Source organism: Pseudorca crassidens, chromosome 8, assembly GCF_039906515.1.
Source record: "Pseudorca crassidens isolate mPseCra1 chromosome 8, mPseCra1.hap1, whole genome shotgun sequence".
In the NCBI taxonomy this organism is placed as follows: Eukaryota; Metazoa; Chordata; class Mammalia; order Artiodactyla; family Delphinidae; genus Pseudorca; species Pseudorca crassidens.
This window is the reverse complement of record NC_090303.1, coordinates 83856176-83878059: the sequence shown is the minus strand read 5'-3', so window position 1 is coordinate 83878059 and position 21884 is coordinate 83856176. Positions and strand designations below refer to the sequence as shown.

The window sequence follows — 21884 nt, the reverse complement described above, 5'->3', positions numbered from 1 at the left end:
GCCTTAGACCTCTAGGCATTGTCGAGCTGCCCCTGAACTGTTCCATGAAGGCTGTTACTAAGGTGCTCCAGGGAACTCTCCATTCCCTGCCTCTTCCTGCAGCCTGAGGCTGCTTCCCAGGCTGGCTGTGAGCCCAAGATCCCTGGAGAGGGACACTTAGGGGGCACCTTCCACAAAGGGGCAGATGGGGTGTAAACACCTACAGGGATGTAGTAGTGCCTGAAGTCAAAGAAGAAGGGTGCCTTCCATAGGTCCACTCAAAGGGAAGAAAAAGTGATGGAGGGTCTTCATTAAACATGGGTCAGCGTCTCCCAGGCCCTAATGAGCCCACTCCTATTCATTACAGCACCTGACCGTTGCATGTCCGGATCCTTTGAGCCCACTCTTATCCTCTGAAGAACATACAATCGGCTTTGGGGTCACAAAAGGTTTAGGTGGGGGCTTAGGGTCTTTAATCCCAAACTTTGTCCTTAGGAAGCTTAGGATCAGCACTGATCTTTCAGGGAGCTCCAAAGTGGCTTTGGAGGAGAGGTTCTTTGGCAGGGTCGGGGAGAAGTGGTGGTGGGAGGATGATCTATAAGGGGAATCAGAGCGGGTGGTGGACATCCCATGAGCAAGATGTCGGAGGAGGAGGAGTTTTTTCTGTTCAAGAACATCTTGGTGGGGCCGTGGGATGGGCCTCAGTACCGCCTCGCCCCCGTCTGGGCCTTCCACCTCCAGGCAGCCTTCACGGGCTTTGTCTTCGTTGTAGGGACGCCACTCGATGCCACAGTGCTGGTGGCCACACTGCGCTACAGAAAGTTGCGGCAGCCACTCAACTACATTCTGGTCAATGTATCCCTGGGGGGCTTCATCTACTGCATCTTCTCTGTCTTTGTCGTCTTCATCACCAGCTGTCATGGATACTTTGTCTTCGGCCGCCATGTTTGTGCTCTGGGGGCCTTCCTGGGCCGTACAGCAGGTATTGCAGGAGAAGGGGGCTGGGGGGAGGCAAAGGACACCGCTCCATGATTGGAACCAGGGGCCAGGCTGTTGGGTGAGAGTGGGCCCCAAAGAGGAGTCTGGGGGATAGAAGTTTGGTGCTCTTTTGCATACTGAGATATAAAGCCACCCAGACTAGAAGTCTGACCGAGTCCCAAACTCTACTTCACTAACCACTCCAACCTTCCCTCCCTGTGCTTTCTCCACCCCATCTGTATTCCACTCTGCCTGCCAGGATGAGTGGGGCTGTTTACCCTCTTACCCTCACATTTCATCACAGGTCTGGTGACAGGCTGGTCACTGGCCTTCTTGGTCTTTGAGCGCTACATCATCATCTGTAAGCCCTTTGGCAACTTCCGCTTCAGCTCCAAGCACGCACTGATGGTGGTCCTGGCCACCTGGACCATTGGTATTGGTGTCTCCATCCCACCCTTCTTTGGCTGGAGCCGGTGAGAGTGCGGGGCCGCTTTGCTGACGTAGCTAGAAGCTCAGGTTGTGAGGGCGGGAAGGGAATTGGGTATAGTCTTTGACCTCTAATTTTTAAAGAGCTGGTGGAATAAATAAGGGAAAGGGCTGTGGGAGACAAGTGCTAAAGTTTACCCTGCAGTTGCAATTGCTAAAGGCTCGCTGGTGAGGACAGAAAATACCCGCTGCCTGAAGTCATTCTGGGTTCTAAGTGGAGAACACAACCCAAGAATCTCATCTCCCTCTCTACTAATTGAGCCTCACAGTGAGTAAGTGCTTGGTCCCTTGCAGGTTTGTCCCCGAGGGTCTTCAGTGTTCCTGCACCGTGGGCACCAAATATTACAGCGAGTACTATACCTGGTTTCTCTTCATTTTCTGCTACACTGTGCCTCTCTCTCTCCCTCATCTGCTTCTCCTACTCTCAGCTGCTGGGGGTCTTCAGAGCTGTGAGTGCCTTTCGTGAGGGTCAGGGAGGAAGGGATCACAAGGCTCTAGGTGAGAGGGAAGAGCGGGTAAGTGCTCTAGAACATAAAACATTCAGAAACGTCCAGTCAGGTAGAGGGGTATCAAAAAGCAGTGAAGGAAGTGGGGACAGGGAGATGATGAAATGAAGAATAAGGCGGAGTCATTCCTGCTCAGGTATGTCAAGAGACGCATGTGATCTTTTTCATCGTCACAGACCAGAGAGCTGCCTCCATCTTGCCTTCCTCAAGGAGGGGGAAACAGAGGGACTAGGCCAAAAGCTGGGACAGCAGAGAGACAATTAGAGTAGATGGCCCCCTAGTTGAAGAGTCCAGAGATCTAGGAGTTCAGGGCCAGGGATAAGAGGGTGTGATGTTTTCTGTGCTCTTTCCAGGTTGCAGCTCAGCAGCAGGAGGCAGCTACAACCCAGAAGGCTGGGCGGGAGGTGAGCCACAAGGTGGTGATGATGGTGGGATCCTTCTGTCTCTGTTACACGCCCTACGCTGCCCTGGCCATGTATATAGTCAACAACCATAACCACGGGGTGGACTTACGGTTTGTCACCATTCCTGCCTTCTTCCCCAAGAGTGCTTGCGTCTACAATCCCATCATCTACTGCTTCATGAATAAGCAGGTAAAGCTCTCTATTTATATTCCTAAGACCTGGTTCTTCTCAACAATGACTTTTAACTCCAAGCACCTGGGACTCCACTCAAAGGGTTTCTAGGGGTCAACAGGGAAGGCATGGAAACCCTTAGCAGGCTAGAAAGCACTTGGTAAGTAAGCCCAGGGATGAAGGCGTGGTCATCCAGACAAGATCACAGAACTCAGGGAAGACAACTTGAGCCATAAAATTCGAGTTGCTCCAAAGGGCAGGATGAGAAGTGAAAAGGCTTTCCGTTTCACTGAAAAACTGATAGATCAGCAGTGCCCCTAAATTTCCATTTCACGAGTTCTTAATCCTTTCCAACTTCTAGTCTGCACGACCATTTATGTGAAACACAGAGATCACAACACATGCGTACGTTTCTAAAACAGCTTATCATCTGAAGGTACCAGGTGGCTTCCTATCCCAAATCCTGAATCTAAGCTAATAACCCAAACTCAGACAAATCAAGGAGGGTTCCTGCCGTGTAGAGCTAACACTCTGCTTTGAGAATTGTTATTTTGTTTCCTCACTTCCAGAGATGGATTCAAAACGAATGCGAAACCTCCTGGACAGAAACAGAATTGGCAGTCCTTCCCCAGTTGGGAGCGCTTTCAAGTAATGGTGGGGTGGGTGGGCGGGGCTATTCTGGGGTCACTTTTGACAGTGCTCTTATGGGGCAGGGTGGTTTGTGAGGTCTCCCAACAGTGAAATTCTACACACTCTCAGAGTTAGCCAGAATGTGTAGGGATCATCACTGTAGACCCAGGAGTAGTGCGTAGTCTTAGCCTGGAATATAGCTAGCTCTCAGTATTGGGAAGATATAATCAAAACCACCTGAGGAGATCCTGTGTATAAGGCATTGTGCAAGGCTTTGAGGATACAAAGAATGAGATCTTTTTTCCCCTATGCTTCCTGATGTTATCTCCTCTGTACCGCTCTACCAAGGGGACTATCTCCAATTCTGCTCTTTCCTCCAGTTCCAAGCTTGCATCATGGAGATGGTGTGTGGAAGGCCCATGACAGATGAGTCTGACATGTCTAGCTCCCAGAAAATGGAAGTTTCTACCGTCTCTTCTAGCCAAGTTGGCCCCATACTGGCCTGTTTGCAGCAACAAGGATTTTACATTTAAGGAAATTTCTACCTTGCCTGTCAAAAACCAAACTACTACAACACAGAAAACGGGAAGGGGAGTGATAGCAATTTGAGGTCAATTTTCCATTTTCCTACTATTTCCTTCCTACCTACACAAAGCTACTGTTCCAGCTGGGTCTACTTCAGACCACCCCAAAGGCCATTTCAACAATCATCAGTTTCTACTCTTTTTTTAATTTTTTTTTATTTTTTGTGGTACACGGGCCTCTCACTGTTGTGGCCTCTCCCGTTGCGGAGCACAGGCTCTGGACGTGCAGGCTCAGCGGCCATGGCTCACGGGCCCAGCCGCTCCGCGGCATGTGGGATCTTCCCGGACCGGGGCACGAACCCATGTCCCCTGCATTGGCAGGCAGACTCCTAACCACTGCGCCACCAGGGAAGCCCAGTTTCTACTCTTAAGTGGCAGAATTTACAGCACTTGGAGAACAGATTTCTACATACACGGCAACTGTAAAGCAGTCTGGCTGATGATTTTTCAGTGTGTACACAACAATTATTTTCCTTTCTAGTAACATTTTTTCCCTACTGGGGATCTGTTCAAAGATGATACATTTTGAATTAAAACAAACTTACGGAAACACTTTAGAAATGGGAGAGACATTAAAAAAAGAACCTTTAGAGTTTCCCTGGTGGCGCAGTGGTTTAAGAATCCGCCTGCCAATGCAGGGGACACGGGTTCGAGTCCTGGTCCGGGAAGATCCCACATGCCGCAGAGCAACTAAGTTCGTGCGCCACAACTACTGAGCCTGAGCTCTAGAGCCTGCGGGCCACAACTACTGAGTGTGCGAGCCTAGAGCCCGTGCTCCACAAGAGAAGCCACCGCAGTGAGAAGCCCACGCACCACAACAAAGAGTAGCCCCCGCTCACCGCAACTAGAGAAAGCCCAAGCAGAGCAACGAAGACCTAATGCAGCCAAAAATAAATAAATAAAATAAAATAAAACAAAACAAAAACCTTAAAAAAACCCTTTAGTAGGTCCCAAATGAGTTTGAAAGAACTTTCTTATGCTGTCACTGCCAGTAATTGCTATCGCTTTGGCTGGGACAGCCATGCCCACAAACCCCTGTACCAGCATGAATATTCCAGGTGCTTCCTTTCCCCCCACACCTCCTATCTGGCTAAACCTATATATCTGTTTTAAGCTGTGTATTTACTAAAGTTAATAGTTTAATTCCCTTCATGTTCTCAAAATGAATTTGCACATCTAATACCATTTATAAACTATACAAAATGTTCAAAAAACTGTTTTACCTTATACTCCCTCTCCCCACCCCCTGAAGAAGAGACTTTTTGAAATAAAAATCAAGATAAATGTGTGTACATTCAGAAATGGCTTGTGTTTGGTATCAGGCAATTATGTAATGAGCAGCTGGGCTCCTCTCCAGTTATATGGCCTAAGGGAAGCAGAGAAGGGTTACAGCTGTAGAAGGATGCTAGAAGATTTCAGGAATAGGAAGAAAAGAGTAACTAATTTGGGAGAAGGCAGTAACTTCTCTGGGTTGGGGTGGGTGGTATGATAAACCTTCCAGGAGAGCTCTTTTTCTGTGCCATTTTATAACACCCATAATTCTAAGCAAGAGTTCCATTTCTTAAGAAAATAAAGGACATTCATAACCCACAGTGAATGTAAACAGTTTTATTTAGAAACAGATAGGTACCTGTTTGCATTATAGAATATAAAACTGGGTTTACACTCTATAAAAAATAACCAATATCCAAATTCAAGAGAGCTAGCATTCACAGAACACACTATGTGGGTGTGCAGCTACTGTTCACCAGCCTCAGGCTTGATTTAAACCAAAAGAAAAAAAAAAAAATCCAGGGGGATCATTAGAGATTAGAGTACAATGCTTACTGATGAGCACCCAGCATCCAGAAGTTGCTGTCTTAGCAGATGGAGGTTTGCTTTCTAGGTGCGTGACTTTAACATAAGGCCTGGGTTCTCTGTACCTAGTGACCTATGAGGATCTCCTGCCGCACAATTCATGACGTGCCCTCTCCAAGCCAGGGTTGGTGGGCATTATTAATTATCCCTGATCTTCTTAACAAGAAAAATGGGGAATCTGGAAGGCAGAGAATTTCCACTCCCTTATACTGGGGTTAAAAGAATGTATCCACTCTCAAGAGCTCAATGCAAAGGCTGGGGTGGAGTTACACGATATCCGGCTTTTTACCAGGCCAAGTAGCCCACCTCAACGTGATTGTGGAAGACCAAAGGATACACCTAGGTTCAGATTATAATAATCACCCAGCACCACCTGAATGTATTATCCAGAAAGATATATGAAATAATAACGGATATATATATATATATTTGTCTTAGTAACCTGAGGGCTAAAAACTTGGAATATAATAATTCTTCTCAAAAGAGGTCCATCTGTATGAAAGGGACCAAAAAGGACAGTTTCCTGTTATGTAAAATATAGGTAAAGTGAGTTGGGAACAGAGGTGGTTTCTTCAGCTCCTTCTACAATGTCCCTCTCTTTGATCAGGGTTGGCCATGTTGATTCATGATAAACTTTTTTTTGGCAGTGGGGAGATGGGAACGTAGGGAGTGATGGGTCGAAGGCAGGAAGGGTGAGCGATGGTCCTCAAACCAAAGAGCCCTCTCATCTTTGAGTCTTAGCTCAAGCTCTCCAGCTGACACAGAAACAGGCCTGGTAGTAAGTGGTTAGCATTCTGAGGTACGAGGATCCCTGGTAAATTCAGCAGCATGTGGTTTTTGGAAACCAGCCCACAAGATAAGAACACTGCAACCAAGCCCCTAACTAATACTGCTATTTAACCACCGTCCAAAGGAGAAAGGAAAGAAAAAAATCCCACCACACTAGGAGGTTCTAAGCTTTCATTTAAGGTGGTCCAAATAATCTTCTCTTTATTTTATCTTCGAGTTTCTTAAGAGAATCCTCATTCAGTGATCATTTCTCTCATTAAAGGCACTTTCAATGACATGATTGGAAAGGAGTACATTTTAACTGCAGTGCAGATTAATTCCTTGGAACACCTGGGGAAATAGGAGCTGAATAGGGGCACTTACAGTGATTCAATAGGCAAGACAGTCTTGAGCACTTCAATAGATGCATACCCAGAAAAAAGCATGTGCCCTAAAAACACTTGTATTTTTCCTTTAGTTTTCCAGCTGTTTCTATGTATAGCTCTGTAAAGAGATCACACTCAGTACTTGACTGATTTTCAAGACAGTGGCCCCAACTCTTCCCACCACAGCTGTGCTTGACAAAATTAGCAAACAGCTAGTCTTACAGGGAAGGAAAAAAAAAGAATGAATGAAATCAAGTTGAGCCAAGCTTTCTTACAGCACAGGGATCGGTCCTTGCCCAGACAATGCCAGGACCTGGACCTGGAGCAGGTGAATGAAATATTCGGCCCCTCCAACTTATGCAGGATACTTTTCAATAGGCAAGTTTAAGTGTTATCTCTCTAAATATGAATTGTGGGGACTATTTCTTCCCTCTTCTCTCTCTTGAACATTTCTTATTGATCTCAGGCTTAAAATTAATTAACTCAGAATTATAAAAATTATATGATAAGGGTTGAGACAGAGTGAAGGGCTAACGTTTGCCTACAAAGTGTGAGCTGAGGATCTTGATCCTTCATATCATACTCCCAACCAGAGAACAAATACAAAAATAAACACACATGTTATACATAATACAAAGTGTAAATCTACAAACACAAGTGTACTAATTAGAGTTTTTCCTCAGAAGCACAGTTTCCCTCCAGTCCCTCAGAGAGGAGGAGGAATGGGGACGGGATTTTTAAGACAGCTTTTCATGTCTTAAAAAGTTTGTAATAACAGTCTCAGTAGCGCAAACAATTTCATGTGAAACCAGAAGCTGTAAAAATAAATTACTTTTGAAGAAATGTAGGTTCCTCTGTCTGCAGCTCAGAACTCGTCATGTCGTACTAAGGCCTCACCAAAATCTGTGGCCTGGCTGCCCACAAATAAATCATACTTGTCAACAATCTCCTCCTTGGTAAGTTTGCCATCCTGAAAGTAGAGAGAACAGTGAATTGATGCAAAATATATTTCTTATTTCAAATTTAGAACACTGTTAACATACAACAGGGGTTAGTCAAGATTTACGATTCTAATTCCCACTAAATTAAATGTGAACTCAATCCTCACTGCCCACCCCCAACACACACACACACACACACACACACACACACACACGCACACACACGCAAAGAGGGAGTAAACAGCAGTTGATACATTTTTCTTATGAAGGAAGTTAAGTGGAAGGATGGAAATAATATAGCTCAATAGCTCAATGCTAGGGATATGGGTTTGTTTTTTGAGAAGAAAACGCTCCCTTTCGAGCAAAATGTGGGACATCTCCTAGATATGGGTAAGAGATAGTCAAGAATAGCAGGAAAAATACTTCAAAGTGAATCAAGTCTTTGTCTAACAGGAACAATGAAATATGCTAATATCAAGCACGGTCTTCAACTCCAAAATGACTTAGTCACCAATCATATTCCAGACAGAACCCCAAATGAAGGCTCAGATACTCATCTCAAGAATTATCTAGGCTAGATTCCCAAGGGATGACTACATCAGTTTCCTTTTCTCACATGTCTCAGGACACAGCACCTGGCTACTGAAGTGACTGAGCAAGAACTCAAAACAGACTGACCCTCAAAAAGGCTCAATAAGAAACTGCATTAGGAGCCTCCCTGGTGGCGCAGTGGTTAAGAATCCGCCTGCCAATGCAGGGGACACGGGTTTGAGCCCTGGTCCGGGAAGATCCCACATGCCGTGGAGCAACTAAGCCCATGCGCCACAACTACTGAGCCTTTACTCTAGAGCCTGCGCGAGCCACAACTACTGAAGCCTGTGCCTACAGCCTGTGCTCCGCAACGAGAGAAGCCACCCAAATGAGAAGCCTGCGCACGACAACGAAGAGTAGCCCCCGCTCACCACAACTAGAGAAAGCCCGCGCGCAGCAACAAAGACTCAACGCAGCCAAAAATAAATAAAATAATTTAAAAAAAGAAAAAAGAAACTACATTAAAACCGAAGATCAGTCTAAATAAAAGAACATTTAGAATTCTAGAATCCCCCAACTTTAGACTGATTTTCAGTTTGCTCTAAGGAGAGCACTCAAATCTCTGAAAAAGGTGACAGGGCTCAGTAGTAACACGACTCTTTTAATGAACTGAATGCCTTCTCAGATAATTGATCAAGGGTAATTTTAACAGGTTTCAGAGAAAAGCTGATTTATAAGCTCCTACAAATGATTTAATTTTAAAAAGCATACTTGATTTAAGAAGGAAACAACCAGCTTTGAGTAGGCAAAATGAGCCTGTAAAAGATAAAAGAACAAAGGAAATAACAACAAAAAAGCAAAGAAGATTTCCTGGGGTTCCAAAGATAGCAGATGATGCATGCTGGGCACAGGCTATATCCAGAGGCTCTTTCTGAGGCCTAAATTTCTCCAATGCTGGGAACATTGGGCAAAGGGATTTCTAAAATGAGATCAGAGAGCTAGCGCTGCCCTGTAAGTTTTCAATCGCCAACTTTAGATCCATAGCAGACTCAAACTAATTAAGACCTTAAATGCTCTATGTACCTTAACAGGAATTTTTTAGGCAATCCCCTAGAAACAGAATTCATCACTGATAGATTATTTGGGCCTGGACAGACTTACCTTGTTTTGGTCGGATTCGTAGACTAGGTGCCTGGCTTCTGCCTCTGCATGATCATAGTCTGAGGGAAGGATCCAGTCTTTGGTCTCTTCCTTATCCATCTTCCCATCTCGGTTCTTATCTCGAAACTCAACAAATTGTTCTCTCTCAGTCTTTACCCATTCTGGCTCATCAGCATTTCCATCATGGCTGTACATGTCACCTGTGTGAATACACATCCATACAGAAGATGAGTTTGTCTTTTCTCAAAGACTGCCCCATGCAAATCTGACCTGACCCTTTTTCCTCATTCATCAGTTTGGAACCTAATAGCAGTTATAAGGGTATTTTAGGTCAGAGAGACCTTAAGAAGCAAGGAGTTTTCCTGATGTGTGATTATTGATCTTGCAACAAGAATATTTCCAGCTGTTGGTCTTGAATGATATGAGAGCAAAGAGAATCCTTTAAAAAAAATGCAGAAACAAAGGGAGATGACTAGCGTCAAGAAAGGTGAAGACCAGGACTTCCCCGGTGGAGCAGTAGTTAAGAATCCGCCTGCCAACGCAGGGGACATGGGTTCAATCCCTGGTCCAGGAAGATCCCACATGCTGTGGAGCAACTAAGCCCATGTGTGCCACAACTACTGAGCCCGCGTGCCACAACTACTGAAGCCCACGTGCCTAGAGCCTGTGCTCCGCAGTGAGAGAAGCCACCACAAGGAGAAGTCTGTGCACCACAACGAAGAGTAGCCCCTGCTCGTTGCAACCAGAGAAAGCCGGCGCAGCAATGAAGACCCAACACAGCCAAGAATAAATAAATAAATAAATTTCTTTTTAAAAAAATAAATAAAAAGAAAGGTAAAGACCAACTTTCATAAGATAGTTGTTCCCTACATTCCATTTCACTACTAATTAACCTGACCACTAGTTTTAGAAAGATGTGGTTTTAAATCCTAAAGAAAACTTGAGAGGTCTATAAGTCAAACTGTCCACCAACCAATTACAGAGTATACTTTTTTTTAAGTATTTAAAAAAAATTTTTTTTTTTTTTTTGGCCGCGTTGGGTCTTTGTTGCTGCGCGTGGGGTTTCTCTAGATGCGGCGAGCGGGGGCCACTCTTTGTTGTGGTGCACGGGCTTCTCATTGCAGTGGCTTCTCTTGATGCAAAGCACAGGCTCTAGGCGCACGGGCTTCAGTAGCTGCAGCAAACAGGCTTAGTAGTTGTGGCTCCCGGGCTCTAGAGTGCAGGCTCAGTAGTTGTGGCACACAGGCTTAGCTACTGTCAAAATTCTTTTAGGAATTACATGAGTGAAAGTCTGAAGACTCCTAAATTACACTATATCAAATTAAGTGTACATGCATTTCATGTAAGGTATGGGAACACACCTAATATAAGTCTAAGTAACTTCTAAACAGTTATTTACCTGTGATAAAAGTAATCTGTATGTTGGGACCCATAAAATGGAGGCTGCCCCAGTGGCCCGGCCCATGCCACAAATCTAAACCTAAGTCAGCCCACACTGCTAAGAAAACCTAACATATATCAATCACAACCCTCCAGCTCAGCTTCAGTCAACTTACCTTACCCTTAGAAAAGATGACCTGTTATCTTAATAAGGAAATCCCTGACCTCCTAGCCAATCATGTCCTGCATCTGAGTTGCCCCTCTAATGTTTTATAAAGCCTGCTCTTGCCCAAAACCCCCTAGGAAGAATGCTCCACTGCTTGTGAGGTACTTTACTCCCCTGATCCATGGATTGTTTTCCCTTGAATAAAGGACATCAAACTTGTTACTAAATTCTACTATTTCCAGCATTTTGCAGTTGGCACTGTCATTTTCCTGAACTTGAGGGTTAAGAGTAGAACTACTCCTTTCTGTCTTAAACACAAATTGGGAGTCTCAGAGCAGGTCTTGCCAATTCTTTTTTCATGTTACAGCACATTCAGAAAACACAGTATTTGTACGATCCACTGGCCAGCACCTTGCCCTAGCTGTCCTGAGGGTCAGGGAGACCTTTCACTGTATACAGATTGGGAAATTCTGAAATAGGGAATACGTGTATTAGGAAACGCACGTTAGGAAAACGTGCGTTTAAAAGACGTATTTTTCTTTCTTTCTTTTTTTTTAATTTGGCCACACCACACGGCATTCGGGATCTTAGTTCCCCAACCAGGGGTCAAACCCGGTCCCTGCAGTGAAAGTGCCAAGTCCTAACCACTGGACCACCAGGGAATTTCCTGAAAGACATGCTTTTAATAGAAGCTAGAATATACAACGTAATGTAAGTGCATCTTAAAGCTAGAAAAGTAAGGATAAGAATTAATACTATTTAATTTTCTATTAAAAAATTCAACCTGGGCTTCCCTGGTGGCACAGCTGTTGACAATCTGCCTGCCAATGCAGGGGACATGGGTTCAAGCCCTGGTCTGGGAAGATCCCACATGCCGCGGAGCAACTAGGCCCATGAGCCACAACTACTGAGCCTGTGCGTCTGAAGCTTGTGCTCCGCAACAAGAGAGGTTGTGAGAGCAAGAGGTCCGCGCACGGTGATGAAGAGTGGCCCCCGCTCGCTGCAACTAGAGAAAGTCCTCACACAGAAACGAAGACCCAACATGGCCATAAATAAACAAACAAACAAACAAATACAATTAAAAAAAATTCAACCTATATAATGATATTAAGGAATTACTAATTTTTTGAGCTTTTATTTAAAAATTTTTAGAGATACATATGTATCTTAAGAGAGATATAACCAAATGTTTACAGATGAAATGAGATGCTGATTAGGATTTACTTCAAAATAATAAAGGAGGTAAGACGTGGATATGGATTTAAAAGGATTGGCCATGGGTTGATGGCTGCTGTGACTGGGCGTAAGTACAGGGGATTCATTATACTATTCTATTTAATTTTGTGTATGCTTGCAATGCTGTGTAATAAATTTAAATGGCTCAACAGTATAACTCTGGGGACTTATTAATGCTAAATGTAAGAGGCAAAGACCCTTTGTTTCTTTTTGATCTTTCCTCTCAACAGGGCAGAAACTAGCATACCCCTAGAAACTGGAAGATACTGTTTGGGAGACTTTTTAGCTTTACAAAGCCCGGCACCCAAGATGTAAAAGCGTTTGCATTAGTTGATGATTTGCAAAACAAAGTCATACACACACAGTTGATAGTTTCAGTAGTTTCAAGAAACAATTGATCTATACGATGGGAGGGAGATAGAAGTATCTCTTTATTTGGCCCCAGTGCTTGGTAAATGATAGTACTTAACTGTTATAAAACTTAATTCCTCTCAAGAGGTTCAAAATGAGTTCCTCCGTTTTAGCAATGGTGATAAAATGGCAAAAACCAAGAATTAAAAGATAAAATATTAAAAAAAAGAAACAGTCGACTTTGAAATGGGCTCAGTAAATGCACCCAGGCATTTATTTCCACTGTGCTGATGAACTCCACTAAAAAAATCATTTTGGAAAAAAATTCCATCTTCCCACTGCTTACCCCTCTCAAAGTACATCATGGAGTCTTAGAAGAAAAGAGTATTCAAGGAGTAATTCAACTGGAATAACTCTAGAAAATAAATAGCAGGTATAATTAGACAAAATTTGAGTAAAGGAGTGACTTGTTCAATGGACTGAAGTGACATACAGGGATAGAGGTAAGGGCTTAAGTCTCCCTTTCACACTTAAAATAAACATTCCAGGTAAAGATCAGAAGCCTAAAAACAAATTGTCTTATGAAACACAAAACCAGTGGTGCACTAGAATTAAGTTACTATGAGTAAAAATAATAATTGGAAATATAAAATTATCTAATATCTTTTAAAATGGAATAACATTTGTAACAAAGACATCTGTAGTATCTTCCATCTCTTCTCCTTTACTTATGCTAATTTCCATCACACTAATTGTGTAACAATTTGCTCAACTACTTGCTAAGAGGCAGCTCCTTTTTTTAAAGCAATGGGAAAATCTTGAAATTATTTTGCACTTCCACTGCAGGGGGCACGGGTTCGATCCCTGGTTGGAGAACTAAGATCCCACATGCTGCACGGCATGGCCAAAAAAGCTTTACTTGAGAGAAAGGTATAGCATCTAAAATAATCAGACAATTTGAAGGTATAGTAGCATCTAAAATAAACAGACAACTGGGAATTCCCTGGCAGGCCAGTGGTTAGGACTCTGAGCTTTCATTGCTGAGAGCAAGGGTTCGATCCTTGGTCAGGGAACTAAGATCCCACAAGCCGAGGTGTGGTCAAAAAAGTAAAAAAAGAAAGAAAAAGGAAAAGAAAAGAAAACAAAACCAGACAACTAAAAGGAAAAATGGCAGAAAGGAGTGATTTTTAAAAAAAAGACGAAAGGAAACAAATTAGAGAATCTAGACAGAAAACATGAATAGAATACAGCGAAAAGGAAAGACTAAGAGGAATCAACAGCTCTTAGTCATCCAACTGTCTCTTTTGTCCTATTTCCGTTTCCTAATGCCAGTCTAGGCTCCCTGCAACTCCTTACTGTCAATTCCACAGGGCATCTGGGATGTACTATTTCAGTGCTGTCCACTACAGTAGCCACTGGCCACATGGGGCTACTGAGGACTTGAAATGTGACTGGTCCAAACTGAAATGTGCTTTAGTGTAAAATAAACTTTTGAAGATTTGTAGGAAAAAAAACCCTCAATGAGTTATATTGATAAAATGTTGAAATTATAGTATTTTGGAATCTTAGGCTAAATAAAATACACTATTGAAATAAATTTCATCTGTTTCCTTTTATTGTTTTTGATGTGGCTATTAGAAAAGTTAAAATTATATATGTGGCTCACATTTACATTCTGATTTGCCAGTGCTGCTACAGACACTTTATCATGACCCCCTATTCCTCACACCGGTCTGACTTAACGATGTGCTGAGAGTTGACCCATGGGGTAAATTGTTTCTGTTGGTGAACATATCTTCCAAAGCTTCTCAGCTTCTTCTAAGAAAAACACTAGAAACAGACTTACCAATATACTCCTCCAGATCAATGAAACCATCAGCATTCTTATCTATATCTTCCATTGTTTCCTAAACAGAAGAGAGTAATTAGACTTAGTATCTGGATGAGTTAGTTTAGGCAATTATTTGTCATTCATTAAAACACACACACACACGTTTATGTAGATGTGTGTGGGTATGGTTAATCCATAGGAAATTGTGGTTTTTCTAGCTGAAAGAATGGTAAAATATTATCAATTTTTTACGCTTCAGCTTAAAATAACTAAGTCTTCTTGAAGGAACACTTAATAGTGAACTACCCCATCAAGCCCATGATGATCTGGTAGCCCTAGTCATGCTTAACTCTAACAGGAGATGTGACCAGTGAGTACATCTACAGCTATAGTCTATGTTTTATCAGTAACTGTCTTCTGTGAAAATTCTTTAGTATCACTGTCATTACCCAGTGCCTGATAGTTTAAAAAATAGGATTTCCCCTCATGCTTACAGTACAAAGCCACCAATGAATCGCAAAATACACAATCTGATGGTACATATTGTCATACTAAACAGAAAGCTTAAAGCACCATCGAGATCACAGAAAAACAGAGTGACAGAGCTTGGACTCAATCTGGCCAGCACTTGTATAGCAAGTCATTCTTCTAAATACAGAGGAAAGGCTAAAGAGGAAAGTGTAAGCAACAAAAAGAGAAAGTTTCCATTGAGAATCCTTGCTCTCACCCCACCCACCTGTACTACTATATCCTTCATGTAGTCATACTCCTCAGGGTGCAGGAAAGCTGTGAATTCCTCCTTTGTGGCAATGAGGTCTCCATCCTTGTCTGCCATTTTAAACCTCCGCTCATCTCTAACCATCATCTGTTTATAGTTAAATCCATCATCAGGGTCTGGATCATCTAGAAAAGAAAAATTTAGGTCAAATCTTAAAAGACTTCCAGAAAACATGAAAATGTATGGGGAATCAATTTCCAAGAAAGATAAACCAAGCACTGAAGAATTAATTCTTGATTACTCAGGTAAAATTGCAGCAGTATAAAGACATTCAGTTTTGGTAATCAAAGACCTCAAAATCAGGTCTGAGTTGAATGCAAATGCTTGCCATTCAACATGGAACCCTGGCTCCTGGACTGTGTAATCCGTTATGTAATGCTTCACTGTCACTGCTCTTGGGGCAACCACAGAGCTTGAGTTTTCTAGATATATCCAAGGGGCAGCGGTGGTTCTAAAGTCATACTGAGTTTGAATCCTAACTCTACCACTTCTTAGCCATGTGACCTTGGGCAAGTAACTTAACTGTACTTCAATTTACTCATCTGTAAAATGGAGATAATAACAGTGCTGGCCTCATAGGATTGTTATGAGGCTAACTAAGCAAATAAATAGAAGTTAAGTGCTAGAACAGTGCCTGGCACAGAGTTGGCTTTTAATGAATGTTAGCCACTGCTATGTCGATTAAACATTAGGGTCTCATTAAAAAGCCAGATATCAGAAATTCCCCGGCAGTCCAGAGGTTAGGACTCTGAGCTCTCACTGCCGGGGGCCTGGGTTCAGTCCCTGGTCAGCAGAACTAAAATCCCACAAGCCGCACAATGCAGCACCCCCCTGCCCCCCACCAAAAGAAGCCAGACATCAAAGGCCTTCTATCCCATTATAGGCCATCTGGATTCAAGTACCAGAACAACACCACTTTGAATGGTCACACTTTAGTTTCTTAAGCCAACTCAGAAATATACCATGAGATACAAATACTGTTCACTACCCCTCCTACCCAATTTTTGTAAAATTCTAGAAAATGCAAATAAATTCGAGTTACAGAAAACAGATCAGTGGTGCCTTGAGGATTATAAAGGGACACAAGGAAACTGTTTGGGGTGATGGAAATGTTCATTTACTTCGATTGCAGTGATGAGCTCACCGATACATACATCTGTCAAAACTCATCAACTGTGCATTTTAAATACGTGCAGTGTATCGTATGTCAGTTATACTTCAATAAAGCTGTTACAAAAGATAAATATTAAATTACAACCAAATTAAATTTGGATTTATCCATCTGTTAGGATGTTGAACTGCACAAGCAGTAGTTAGTCTCTCCGTAAGAATCTAGAAAAATGAAATTTTGTTTCTTTAAGTTGAAAAAATGTGGAGTTAATGGCAGAAAAGGAAAAAAAACCCTTTTCAATCTGAGTTGCTGTATGGACCTAATAAGGTAACATGTGAAGATATTTTGAAAGGAAAAGACACCATATTAAAGGTAAGAAATGATTGTTCCTACAACATATTGGTCAAATTTTAAAAAAGATACAGCACTAGTTTTATAAAAATGACCCACAGGGTCCCTTAATAACATTACACTGCTGACTTTCGATACTGTAGTTCAATCTTTCCATACTTTAAGCACAGTTAAAAACAACAACAATAAACTACTGCTCTATTTTGAGAGGTGAGCAACTTGAAGCTTCATTCTTTGTTGAGTGTCAAAATTTAGTCAGATAGTTGACTGAATCATGAGGCTTTGTGGACCGCATACGTGTATACTCAAAGCCGTAACAGGTTAGAGACAAAGAATTTAAGGAAAGTACGATCTTTCTCAGATACTAAGTCATTTCTTCTAAACAAATAAAGCTTCAGTACAAACTATGTAACATAAATAAGAAAGATAACAGAAGACAACTTATATATTAAGAGTAGATTCTTAGCTAAGAGCCCTTCTCTCCTTAGTTAAACCATGGTGACTGGAATCAAGTAGCCCGATAACATGCACATATATAAGGATGAAAAAGGAAGCTTTAAAACTTTATTTTTATTTTTTTAAACTTTATTTTTAATGACTAAACTCACGTGCCTATCATCACTGCTCAGAGTGCCATTGTCTGTCTTAAGCACCAGTTTACTGGGCTATCTGGCCTGGGTAGGCTCTTGGTCTAGTTCTGGTGGAGGCAGGGTGGATCGTAGTATCTCACATTTTACTTGTGGCAGAGACAGGGTTAATGCTCCTTTTGTGGAAAGCAGACTAAAAGCTAAAGTGATTTATACCCGAACTCAGCTGAACCAAGAACACGCTTTCACAAAAACTCCTCAGCACTTTTGTAAGGCACCTCATTACCCCGAGTACTGTCCAGCCACAGGCCTCCAGGGAAAGATGCCTTATAAAGACATTGTTTCTCCAGCCAGAGCTTCAGCTTATGCAGTCTCAGTCAGTAGAAATACCCACTACATTGAATCATTTGCCCTGTGAGGCAACAAAGCTCTCAACACATAATCATACAAAGAGTTTAAGATTCATTCTGGACAGCAAGTGAGTGACTAGGTCTGAGCTGAGATTATTAACACACCATTCTATTGAGATCACCAATAGCCTGCCCACTGCTTTACATTTATAATTAATTCCAAATAAATCAGAGGGTGTTGGGTCTCAGTCAGAGAGCAAGAAGCATGCATGCCTCTCTATCTGCACTGACTTTTTAATACACGTGTTTTTAATTGGGTGAAGGATATGTTTGGTTCTTGGGTAAGTGTCAAGCGTAGAGAGAGACTGCCACTCTAGTCTTAGGAATGAGAACAAGCCTGATACAGAAATAAAAATCTGTTCAACAGAAACGCATGCAGTCCTGTAATTAACACGGACAGCTGGCTATCCAGCGGGGGGAAACAGACCATCATACACTCACTGCTTGTTAGTTGGTGATGGAGAATGCCTGCTTTAACCCAGAAATTTACTTAATTTCCAGAATAAAGATGCAAGAAGTAACATTTATACATTCTTGCCTCAAACTGTAACCATGTGCAATAGAGGAATCTCACTAACAAAAACACCCTAAGTCATCAACTCAGTAAGATCGCCACCTAGCATTCAACAGCAGGCAAGTATAATAAGTAAAAGAAAATGACTAACAGGTGGCCCAAGCATACAAGCTACCAAATCAACAGAAAGCAATCAAAGTCACATTTATTTGCCTTGAAGCATTTGCAAAGCAGGCTGATAAACTCATGTGCCAGAGAAAACAAATGGGAAATAATTCATTTCTAAACTTCAGTAAGCAGACACACTGAAATAGTTAAATTTCATCAAGGAAAGCTATTATATTTGATCTTTATTTTATTAAGGAAAAACAGTAATTTTCCTTCTATTCTCACCAGTTACAAAGAAATCTAATTTGGTTTGAATTTCAGGTCCAACACTTTAATGTGACCATGTCAGGCTTTGAGACATCTCAAAGCCTCTTGCTTTGCATTGTTGGAACAATGCAGCCTTTTAAACAAGATCTACTACAAAAATGGTCTCTCTGCGGGATGACAGCAAGAAAAAATGGGGAAATATATCTGAAATGCTAACAATGTTAAAAGATGTCAGACCTTAGAAAACCAAAATAAAACAAATTTAAAAAAATACACAATATACAACTTCAAAATTAATAAAGGGAAGGAGAATTAGCTCAGCATCAAACTATCTCAGAAACGCATAATTTCTTCCTTTCCTTTACTGTGTGACCCATTTGTTTCTTTGACTCAAGACCATGGTCTCTGCCAGGCTGACATCTTGCCCCTTACCCAGGTAAGTGCCATAAGTCACGTTTCTGTACTCATCCCAGGAGATTAAGCCGTCTTGATTCAAATCAAACTCCTGCCATTGGTTTTCAACATTGTCATATATGTATTTCTTCTGGGCGTGCTTAATCCAGGATTTCAGCTCCCCCTCCGTCACAAACCCATCTTTATCCGCGTCTATTTTATCTACAATCACTCTACAAGACAAAACAGTTACGTTTCAAAGTGCCGGCTCCACAAAGCTTTTTCCCCCAGATAGTAGGGACCTACCTAAAACGTAGCCGTAGGTGGCATTTTTATACTCTTCCCAGGAAACGAGGCCGTCCTCATTGAGGTCATGCCCCTTCCACTGTCGCTCTACATCCTCGTAAATCCAGCGCTTTTGTGCAAATTTAATCCAGTCTTTGAGCTCATCCACAGTGACAAACCCGTCCTTGTCGCCATCTATTTTACTTACAATCTTTCTGTAGAAAATGCAGAGAAATCCAGCAAGAGGTTAAAAGGACACTAGGCTCTGGACTTAGCCAGGTGTGTGCTGTGGGCACAGGTGTTGCCCAGAGCTAAAGCATGGAAATAAAAATTGTTTCCAAAACAAAACTGCCAGACAGGCCATTGAAAATTTTTCTCTTAAGTGCCCGTTGCTGGTCTGAAATGAGCCATCCAGACAAGGCAAGCACAGTCCATGGCTGGTGTACTTGGATCCAAAAGTGAATCCAGACTATCCCTTTAGAGGTAGGTTTCAGCCGATGGTCAGAATTCAGGAGTGAATGAATATCCATTCCTATCTGGGTTCTCCACTCTTAGCATCAAACAACACGCAAATCTTTGTATTTTTCTTTATTGCTTTTACGAGAATCTCAATTTCTGGGTAAACGATCACAACCACTGACTTGGTTTTCTAAAAATTCAAAAATTTAAACCAGACTTTAAAAAAATTCAGCTGTGTTTTCAAAAAAAAAACAAAAAAAAAACAAAACACTTCTGTTAAAAATACAAAGATATCAAATATAGTTCCAGGATCACTTATACCTAAAGTCAAGATTACTTTTTTTAAAACCCCAAAACAGGTACACAGAGACAGAAGCATGCTTATTTTTAAAAATGGCTAGCAGTTTATTATACACTATTTTGAACTGGATTTTTACACATAACCACAAAACCAGAGAGCTCTGAAGAAGTAATGTGGTAAGAATGTATATCCCTGATTATGAGAATGTTAATAAGCTGAGAGGGTTAGGGTGCAGATGATAAAGCAAAACTACAAAGCTAAAGAATCAATATACTTTGCCCTCCATGAGTTTCTTTCTTCTAGATCTGTTATGTTAATGACAGACATTTTTTAAATGATTTATTTAAGGATTTCAAAATATGTGCATGATATGAAAACTTCTGTTTAAAGATGCAGTCACTTACTTATAGAAGCTAAGACAGCCTATGTAAAGTCACAAGAACTTTAAATCAAAACTTCCAATGGGGGACTTCCCTGGCAGTCCAGTTGTTAAGACACCGTGCTTCCACTGCAGTGGGCACAGGTTCGATCCCTGGTGGGGAACTAAGATCCGGCATGCCGCACAGTGTGGCCAAAAAAACAAAACAAACAAAAAACCCCAACAATTTCTAATGGAATTGATATCTTGGCATACTCCTATGCTCTGTTACTTGTAGGACTGAAAAAGACTGTCATTTGGTAGCAAATAATGTTTTTCCCCAGTTTGTATTCATCTCATGAATACAACACTGGAAAGTGATTAGAATCACAGAATACAAGCAACACAAATTCATCTTGATATTGACATGCTGTTAGCCATGATTGTCTATTACTTAAATCTTGTAATTAACAAGCATTTTCCTTCAGAGAATCTTACAGCTTTTGCTCTAAAATGTTAAAAGGTAAAGCAGTAAGAAGTCACCTCAAATATCCTCCTCTATCTACATGGACACGGGACAAAAATTTTTTGCAACTTGAACCTGTAGAATCTTAACAATATTAATAAGTTAAGTTTTAAGCGCCCCCAAACTTCTGCATTATCTATACTGGGATCCAGTTTGTGTCCGTAAGGTATTGGCTACCAAGATTGCCACTGTACCATTAAGAAAAAAAGGGCAAGGTACTTATTCCCGAAAGAAAATTTTAAGCTATTATAAACAGCCTAAAGAGAAGGAACACTCAGATAAAAAAGGCATCTGACTGTTTAAGATGGGCTTTTCCTAATGAAGTTGGCTAAATGCCATTCTATTCATCCCAACAGAAATATCCCAAATGGTTTAATTCAGAGGTTAGCAAACTTTTTCTGAAAAAGGACAGATAAGGAGAAATTTTCACTTTGTGGGCCACATATGGTCTGTAACATATTTTAAAAACAACAACAAAAATAACCACAAAACCATTTAAAAATAAAAAAGCCATCCCTATCTTGCTAGCTATCCAGCCTGCAGGCAGTTGTGAAAGTACATTGGGAGTGGGCATGTCCTATTTTAGGCATGAAGCTCTAAACTCGGATCTTTGAAAGCCTGTGTAGATTTATGAAGCTAATGGTGTTATATTTCTATGATACTGGAGAACCCTACAGATCCATGACGCCACTAAATAAGCACTCACTCCACGACAGACACAATGTACCTAGTGGATCTTATATTATGTCTAAGAGGTAACATATGCCTCTACATTTCAAAAGGCATCAAACAAATCCTTTGACTTTTTAAGAACCTGGGTCAATAAATGGGCTCCAGGAGGGTTCACAACATTCCAGAAATTTTCAGCAAAATTTTATATATATTCATATGTAGGCGCTTGCCCTTAGCTTTCACTAGACTGCCAAAGGGACTGGGCCTGTGACCCAAGAAAGGATGATGAACTGCTCTAGTTCATTTCTACAGCAAATATATCACGGGTGAAAACTTTATTGAGGACCACCACCTCAAAATAAATAATCATTTGAAGGACACATAAATGAAAATTAAGTATATTTAGACTTCTTGGGGG

The 21884-nt window shown here is 41.6% G+C and overlaps 2 protein-coding genes across 3 annotated transcripts in view; one reads left to right on the top strand and one right to left on the bottom strand.

Annotated features, from left to right (window-relative positions):
* Positions 1–609: 609 nt before the first annotated feature.
* On the top strand, positions 610–3687 carry OPN1SW (opsin 1, short wave sensitive). Its single transcript, XM_067745603.1, is given in 6 exon segments — positions 610–961; positions 1262–1430; positions 1738–1840; positions 1842–1892; positions 2303–2542; positions 3535–3687. Coding segments are annotated over 6 exon segments (1068 nt in total).
* A 1644-nt stretch (positions 3688–5331) lies between these two features.
* CALU (calumenin) overlaps positions 5332–21884 on the bottom strand; it is a 28286-nt gene continuing 11733 nt past the window's right edge. Inside the window, exons 3-7 of one of the 2 annotated variants that reach the window (XM_067746931.1) lie at positions 19172–19365; positions 15083–15249; positions 14362–14422; positions 9383–9582; positions 5332–7719 (exon numbers count right to left, since the gene is read on the bottom strand). In XM_067746931.1, coding sequence (XP_067603032.1) covers positions 7615–7719; positions 9383–9582; positions 14362–14422; positions 15083–15249; positions 19172–19365 — 727 coding nt within the window. In that variant the 3' untranslated portion in view covers positions 5332–7614. Of the gene's footprint in view, positions 7720–9382; positions 9583–14361; positions 14423–15082; positions 15250–18904; positions 19099–19171; positions 19366–21884 lie in introns of both variants that reach the window. The other variant, XM_067746932.1, reaches the window with a different exon arrangement.